Source organism: Humulus lupulus, chromosome 7 (genome assembly GCF_963169125.1).
Source record: "Humulus lupulus chromosome 7, drHumLupu1.1, whole genome shotgun sequence".
In the NCBI taxonomy this organism is placed as follows: Eukaryota; Viridiplantae; Streptophyta; class Magnoliopsida; order Rosales; family Cannabaceae; genus Humulus; species Humulus lupulus.
In genome coordinates this window covers 6669251-6677524 of record NC_084799.1, presented here as the reverse complement: position 1 = coordinate 6677524, position 8274 = coordinate 6669251, and the positions used below count along the sequence as shown (strand labels likewise).

Here is an 8274-nt window from a genome sequence, read left to right as displayed (position 1 = left end):
AAGTTGCTCTTATATCGATGTAGGATCATGTTAACTTTGATAATTGGTCAAGCGTGAGTGGTATTTTTTTGGTCCTTGGGTCTTCTTATGTGACTCACTTGATTTGAGAATTAGATATAAGATGTTACTGATATCTTCAAATGAATTGAATTTTAAACTACAAATTCCCTAAGTGATACTATTGGTACTGTAGTGAATCATGTAATATTAGCATAAGCTTGTATGAATTAATATAATTAAAGAAACAGCAAAATCCAGCAAGGGAAATCTCTTGTATTTTACTAATGTTTCAGTTTGTGAAGTTGGGATATTTCATAATATGTTAGGTAGAGCTCAAATTGTTGTTTTGGAGTCTGAGTAACAACAACAACACACCTTAGTAAAACCTTGTCTGAGCAGCAGTAGCAGCTGGTTCTGCCGCAATGTGACCCCCTGCCCCTTGCAGCAAGCCATTGGTCCACTACAACCTACCTCTGCTGCAAACAAAGCACATAAGAAAACTAATTCGATCTGCACCTTAACAACAACCATTGGCTCCTTAACAAGAACAGAGAACTCCTTTCCTTATCCTTGTACTTGTCATCATTTGAGACCTTTGTTCTTTCTTTCTTTTAACTACTTAGCCTTCCAAATGACATTTGGTGATAGAATCTGCAGAATACAAACTTGTACTTTTTTTTTTCTTTCAAACATCTTAAGATGATGACAAGTAGTATTTTTTCAGCTGTTTTAATTATTACTAATATGATTTAGCTAGTAAATAAAGGTAAATATGATTACGGGGAAAAGAAAAACAAGATGAAAAATGAAAGCCAAAGAGTATCTTTATTTGACAACCCATCTGCAACATAGTAAGAGAACACCAGTGGAAGCTAGAAATTTAAGTTGTAGCATAGTAACAAGACATGTGTATATGAAATTATATTTAACTACAATAATAATAATAAAAAAAACAATCTCACACTTATTCCCCATTTAATGTCCTCAATTTCTCCCATAGAAGTTAGTAGCAAATATCCTCAATTTTATTTAATAGTCAGCATTGATAATGAAAAGGTTTCCCACATGAAAAGTGTAGAAAGTAAGTGTTACATTTAACAATACATAAGCCATGTACTTGGTCTATGTTGGCTACCAAGATTCAAATAGTTCTCCTTGATAGCCAAACCCAATATTTGATGCCCACATGTGTCTTGTCTAGCTTGAATTTGTGATTTGAATAAATCCTCCAGACCATTCCAATCATCCTGGAACTTTCTTTTCCCTCCAGTTCTTCGGTCATGGAGGTCTCTTTTCCCTCCATAACATTCATCTCATTCAAAGCTTATGTAACGTAAATAAAGGAACAGGAGAAGTTATTAAGAGTAAATTATCTTCAATTTGTATTAATGAAAACAAGAGATGACTTTATTATATAGACAATCAATATTGAAGAGTTACAAGTGGTTACAAATAGTTAGGTAAATAACGAAATAGTTAACAGCTTAACTAACTTAACTGAAATAGTTAACAGCTTAACTAACTTAACTGAAATTTTCTTTCTTTTAACTTAAGCATCTCCTATTAATCACAGTAATTAATTCAGGCATTCTGTTATATTTTTTTTAATTGTGATCCTATATACTATACAAGCAATGTGCAGTATGCACGTTTGCTTAGTTTTATTTATATAATTTATTAATTATTTTTATTAATTTTAGTTAATGTCATATAAATTTCAAATAAATGTCTTATTTTAATTAAATTATTTATTTATTTTTGTTTAAATTTATGTTTATTCTAGTTTTTGAATTTGAGAGTGACAACAAAAGATTATATATTATATGTTTAATGTAATATTAAATATTATACGTGAATTTTAAATTTAAGTTTCTTGCTAGATTATAAAAACATCATAAGATGATGATGAGTATTTTTTCATTACTAATCTGATTCACTCTGTTAACAAGTAAAAAACTGTAACATAAGTTGAATGTGATTACAGGACAAATAACAAGAAGATGAAAAATGAAAGCCAAAGAATATCTATATTATTTATAGATATATTATAACAATTATTCTTTTTTTTTTATGAATGTGACTATAATTTTGCAGTAGGCTCATCTTATTATGTCATTTCAATTGTTTAATTGTTTATAATTTACAATGTTTTCTAGTGATGCTGAGGGCTTTTCCAAAATTATTGAATTGCATTTTATCAAGATATCAGCTTTCTAGATTTAATTCTTGTATTAGGTTGCTCTGATATCGATGTAGGATCATGTTAACTTTGATAATTGATTTGAGAATTAGATTTTCGGATCATGTATGTTTGTAATTTAGCTAGTTGTAGTTTGATCTTGTAATCTTGTTTCTCTGATCTTTGGTCCTAGATGATTATATAGCATTTTGGATATGAAAATGTGCATATATATATATATATATATATATATAGTGGCATACTGTTTTTCAATTCTCTTTCATCTCTTTTGTTATGGGTGATGAAATATAAGATGTTTCTCATATCTTCAAATGAATTGAATTTTAAACTACAAATCTCCTAAGTATCTGGAACCCTCACACATAAACGGGTTCCCTCACATCTCTCTCATTTGAGTCTTTCACATAAAGTATCTGAAACCCTCTCCATCGCTACTCAATCTCCCTCACTCTGCGGCCCACTGCCTCTGCCTGGGCCGATTTCCTCGGGCAATCCCTTCTAAACTTGCATACGAAAAACCCCAAAAAGGAAAAAAGAAAAAATTTAACAACCAGTCAAACAGGGGAGGGTGGGTGTTATAATAAGCCATATATATATTGGTCATAGTTAAATTCAGAAGCCTATAAATTTTCCCTAAAGCAATGGCTATTTTAGTGATTTGCAAAAGAAGAAAACAACAAACATAATTATTGATTATAAGTCCCATATATACGATATTAGCCGGGAAGACCAAAACACTATGTTCATAAGTTTTGATGCTTTTCACGGTACAAATACGTAGAAAAATAAAAAGATATATGTATATATCTCTTCTATATAATAAGTGTGTAGATAACGGAAATTTTTTGTTTTAACGGTTTTTTATTTTTTTAATGTTAACTTTAACGGAATATTCTTATATTTAACGGTAGTTTGTGAACACTTAAACTTAAATTAAATAAAATAAATAATTAAAAAAATAAAAATATGATATTTTTTTAGATATTTTACAATGATAATTATTTAAAAATAATAAATAATAAAACAAATTAAAATATGATATTTTTTAGATATATTTTACAATGAAAGTTATTTAAAAATAATAAATAATTAAACAAATTAAAATATGATATTTTTTTAGATATTTTACAATAATAATTATTTAAAAATAATAAAATCATACGTTTTATAACTTAAATAAAATTTAATTAAACTTAAACTCATTTATTAAAATAATATCATATTAAACATATAATATAATCTACTGTGAATTAGGAGCATATTATTTTTTTAAAACTAGCAAGAAACTTATTAAATTTAAAAAAAATGTATAATATTTAGTATTACATTAAACATATAATATATAATTTATTGTTTTCACTTTTAAATTCAAAAGTTAGAACAAACATAAACTTAAACAAAAATAAATAAATTATTTAATTAAAATATAATATTTATTTAAAATTTATATGATATTAATATAAATTTAATAAAAATAATTAATAAATTCTATAAATATAACTAAACAAACGTGTATATTGCACGTTGTTTGTACCTAGTATATATTTATACATGTGTATGAGTGTATTACATGGAAAACAAAAATACCTTAATCTATGATAAATCTGTATTGTTTGATCATCAGAGGTTGAGAATTCTTTCCCAGAGAACAAAGTGGACGAGGACAAAGGTCCAGTGCCTCACCTGGAACTCCCGCCGAAGATGCTTCTATCCAACCAAGTGTGGGTATATGGTTTTGTATACATGTTTTGTTGATATGAAATTTTACTGATCTTTTAAATGTTCCTTGAAAGCTTGAAAGAAGAAATCACAATGTATTCCTTAACATCTTTGAAAAAAAAAAATAGTTCAATAGAATGTTTAGTTTTTTAATTGTTGAACATGAATAGTAAACTTCTAGCATAAAGAATTTTATTTTTATGTAAATTTTTTTTTTACCTTCTCCACAAGTTTAATAGCAGATTGTAAGAACTTATATTTGAAATTTATGATTGTGTTAATTTAGGATTCATAAATAGATGAGATGATTTTTATTGTGTCTGCAAATGCTAATAGTTGTGTCCTATGGCAATGGTTGTATATTTCTCAACTATTGCATCACTTGACTGAATTATAGATTCTGTTAAAATATTAATAACCAACGGTTAAAACATACAAAATTTTGTTAAACCATATCAAATTCAGTTAAATACAAAATAACGTTTGATAGCCATTTATATAATAGGTAAAGATATATATATATATATATATATATATAGTGGCATATTGCTTTTCAATTTTCTTTCATCTCTTTTGTTATGGGTGATGAAATATAAGATGTTACTGATATCTTCAAATGAATTTAATTTTAAACTACAAATCTCCTAAGTGATACTATTGGTACTTTAGTAAAATCATGTAATATTAGCATAAGCTTGCATGAATTACATATAATTAAAGAAACAGCAAAATCCAGCAAGGGAAATCTCTTGTATTTTACTAATGTTTCAGTTTGTGAAGTTGGGATATTTCATAATATGTATGTATGAACTTAAACTGAAAAAACCAGAGATACTATCAAGTACTAATCTCTCGTGTTCCAATCTTTGTCTCTAACATGTGAGATTTTATGTTAGTTAGAGCTCAAATTGTTGTTTTGGAGTCTGAGTAACAACAACAACACACCTTAGTAAAACCTTGTCTGAGAGCAGCAGTAGCAGCTGGTTCTGCAGCAAGCCATTAGTCCACTACTCTACCTCTGCTGCAAACAAAGCATATGAGAAAACTAATTCAATCTGCACCTTAACAACAACCATTGGATCCTTAACAAGATCAGAGAACTCCTTTCCTTGTGCTTGTACTTGTCATCATTTGAGACATTTGGAGATAAAATCTGCAGAATACAAACTTGTACTTTTTTTTTTCTTTCAAACATCTTAAGATGATGACAAGTAGTATTTTTTCAGCTGTTTGAATTATTACTAATATGATTTAGCTAGTAAATAAAGATAAATATGATTACGGGGAAAAGAAAAACAAGATGAAAAAAGAAAGCCAAAGAGTATATTTATTTGACATAATCTTGCTCAGACAACTTAAAAAGCCATATCAGAAGACGAAAAAAAAAGCCAAAAAAACTAACAAAAATTCACTTGATCCACTTGTGCACTTATATTAAAGACGTATGCTATGATGCATTATAGAAAGAAAAAAAACTATCAAAATCTTCCCATGAACTAGCATTATGTTTGTGTGATGATGATGATGTATTAGCATTATTAATGATTTTATCATCATTTTGTTCTTGTTTAGGTTGAACAAGCCTTGTGTCATTTTCATTAACTGGTGCAACAACTGATTTTTCACTGTTGTAGTCAAAATCAACATTTGGAAAACTGAAGGGAAACGAAGCTGGAAAGTCTGGCATGAATGACCCAACAGAACTACTACCATGTCCACAAGGAATAAGTTAATATAAGTTAATATAAGTTACTAGTCTGATTCACTCTGTTACCCTTTAATATAAGTTAATAGTCATATTTAACATAAGTTAAATATGACAACAGGAAGATGAATAAAGAATGCCAAAGAATATCTATATTATTTATATCATATATATTATGATTATTAATTTTTTTTATGAATATGAAAATAACTTTTCCAAAATCATATTCAGCTGCATATCAAGATATTAGCTTTCTTGATTTAGTTATTGTATTAAGTTACTCTTATTTCTTATCTTAAATGTATGATTATGTTAACTTTGATAATTGGTCAAGTGGGCAAATATATTGTAATGTCTGGCATAACAGAACATGCAGAACTGTCTTGCTGAATAAAGGCATGAGATTGATGGCAAAACAAATGACTGAAATTCACAAGAAGACTTGGCCTCAAGTCAAATCTTCTTGGTGCTAGAGACAAAAAAAAAACTATCTAAATCTTCCCATGAACGGGTTATACCATGATGTATTATACTTCATCATTATGATTGCTAGGGATTGTTAGTAGTAAAAATAGATGCACATGCTTTTTTATTGTACATTTAGTACTTAGTGCATTTGAAGTAGCTCATGTAGGGTTGAAACCCAAAACTTTAACTCGGGCGAGATAATAATATAAGAAAAGTTAGAATCCCAAACATAGCTTTTTTTTCCCCTTCTTCTAATCAAATCACATTCCCAACTTGGGGGGAAAAAATACACAAATAAAAGCTAAAAAAGCCTGTAAAAAGAGTATACCTTCGACTTGATTTTATTTTGAGAACTTTAATTGTGAGCGAGTATAAAAGAACCTCAGAAACTTGAATATGTGTAGTAGTTTCTACCAATACCAAGGTAGCCCAAACAAACACTTCTAGATAAATTAATAATACCTTATTTTTGCTTCAGGTTCTTCATCATCTGCATTCCCATGATTAGAAACTATGGTTGAAGCCTCAGAAGTAGTTTCTCTCAATTCAATGGATTTTCCATGGACACTTGATAAAGGATCAAAAAGTTCATTTGGAGTTCCTGCAAAATCATTAGTACCATCCATTTTATTCCTATCCAAAATAACTGAATTTGATGCCATATTACTTTTCCAAGCAGATCCACCCTCAATTTTAACAAAAATCCCATTTCCTCCACTTACTTGTGGGACTTCACCAAGTGAGAATGCTGATGATCCGAGTCCATGGGCACTTGATAAAGGATCAGAAAGTTCAAGTCCACAACTACGGTTTGGATGACTGCATTTGTAATAGCTTTCTCCATATTCTCTCCAATAGTATCCACCTCCTAAGAAAACAGCTTCATCTTCTTCAACATCGGTTTCCTGAGAATATTGCTGGGGATTGTTAGCAGTAGGTACAGATGCACTATCAGGTTCAGGCACTTCATGGTTGTGTCTTCCTTCATATTTTATTATTAGATTGCCTGAATCTCTCTCTACACGCTTCTTAACTTTACATCCAAGTCCACCACTTGTGCATTTGTAGTACCTCCTGTGGTGGGGTGAAACTAGAAACTTATTCTATAAAAAAATAAAATAAATATAGAATCCCAAACACACAATCTTTTTTTTGTTTTTTTTAGTCAAATCATACTACTGAAGAACAGAAAAACAAAACACAAATAAGAACTACAAAAAGCTGTAAAGAGAGAGCACCAACACTGTGATACCTTAGATTTTGATTTCCTTTGGTAACATTCTGAGAATACTTATACCAACGATAACCATCATCAAGTATATCTTCGTCAGTTTTAATTTGGATAACTATTTTTGGTTCTCCAACAGATCTCGAGGACAAAGATGATGTGGAGTTCAAATTCTTCCTGTGAGTAAGAATAAATTAATACTTCTAATAATAAATTAAGGCAATACCAAGGCATCCCAAACACTTCTAATAATAAATTAATACTACGTACCTTCTTTTTGCTTCAGGGTCTTCACCAAGCTGAGGTTCTGCATGGTTATGATCGCCCTTGTAGATGATATCTGTTATTTGACCATCATGCGAATTGTCCACTTTTTTCTTCACCTTACACTTTGGATGAGTGCATTTGAAATAGAGCCTTCGATTTTCACCATTATTGTAAACCGCGTATTTTCTCCACAGGTATCCATCTTCTAAAATTCTCTCCCTAATTGAGGTATAATATTCAAACTGGTTTCTTTCTGATACATCTCCATAAGTAGGTTTTCTAGAAAGATCAAGAGATTGATTACACGCCATAGACCTAAGGAATATAAGATTTTGAGTTATATTTTAAATATGGTATTTAAGAGGATTATATTTTTATTAAAATTTGCGGCAGTTAGGATAGTTTTTTCTTGATTGATAATACTTTTATTTAAATGATTTAAGTTTTGGTTCTTGATTCGATTAGTTTGACTCTTGATTGGTATATTGTTTTTTCTGAGTAGAATATAATTTGCTTCTTCAACTACCCTACAACCCTACGTGTATATCTGCTTTTGCTATCTACACATTATTATTATTATTATTACAAATTATTTTTTTATTATTATTATTATTGTTGTTGCTATTATTTTTTTTAGTTTTTTTAATTAATTATTTTAATTATTTTTTTACCCGATTTCCCATTTTT

The 8274-nt window shown here is 29.1% G+C and overlaps 1 protein-coding gene across 6 annotated transcripts; it reads right to left on the bottom strand.

Moving 5' to 3' along the window:
* Positions 1-328: 328 nt before the first annotated feature.
* Positions 329-7936, bottom strand: LOC133790509 (probable WRKY transcription factor 58). Of its 6 annotated transcripts, none has more exons than XR_009874021.1 (6): positions 7591-7936; positions 7345-7497; positions 6815-7166; positions 6555-6693; positions 4865-4940; positions 455-1323 (listed from the first exon to the last, which is right to left on the bottom strand). XR_009874021.1 is itself a non-coding variant. In XM_062228168.1 (4 exons), the coding sequence occupies exons 1-4, from the start codon at positions 7896-7898 to the stop codon at positions 6634-6636; spliced, it is 873 nt and encodes a 290-aa protein (XP_062084152.1). In that variant the 5' UTR covers positions 7899-7934; the 3' UTR covers positions 5373-6633. The 6 variants fall into 6 exon arrangements, 1 of the variants encoding a protein (XP_062084152.1); XR_009874022.1 differs by having other exon boundaries at positions 4865-4937; XR_009874018.1 differs by lacking the exon at positions 4865-4940 and having other exon boundaries at positions 329-473; positions 7591-7935.
* Positions 7937-8274: the final 338 nt, after the last annotated feature.

Coding starts and splice junctions, on each gene's coding strand:
- LOC133790509 (XM_062228168.1), bottom strand. CDS start 7,898: ATGGCGTGTAATCAATCTCTTGATCTTTCTAGAAAACCTACTTATGGA. Junction 7,167..7,344: donor AAAGGAAATCAAAATCTAAG/GTATCACAGTGT, acceptor ACCCCACCACAG/GAGGTACTACAAATGCACAA. Junction 6,694..6,814: donor CACTTGGTGAAGTCCCACAA/GTAAGTGGAGGA, acceptor ATGATTTTGCAG/GAACTCCAAATGAACTTTTT.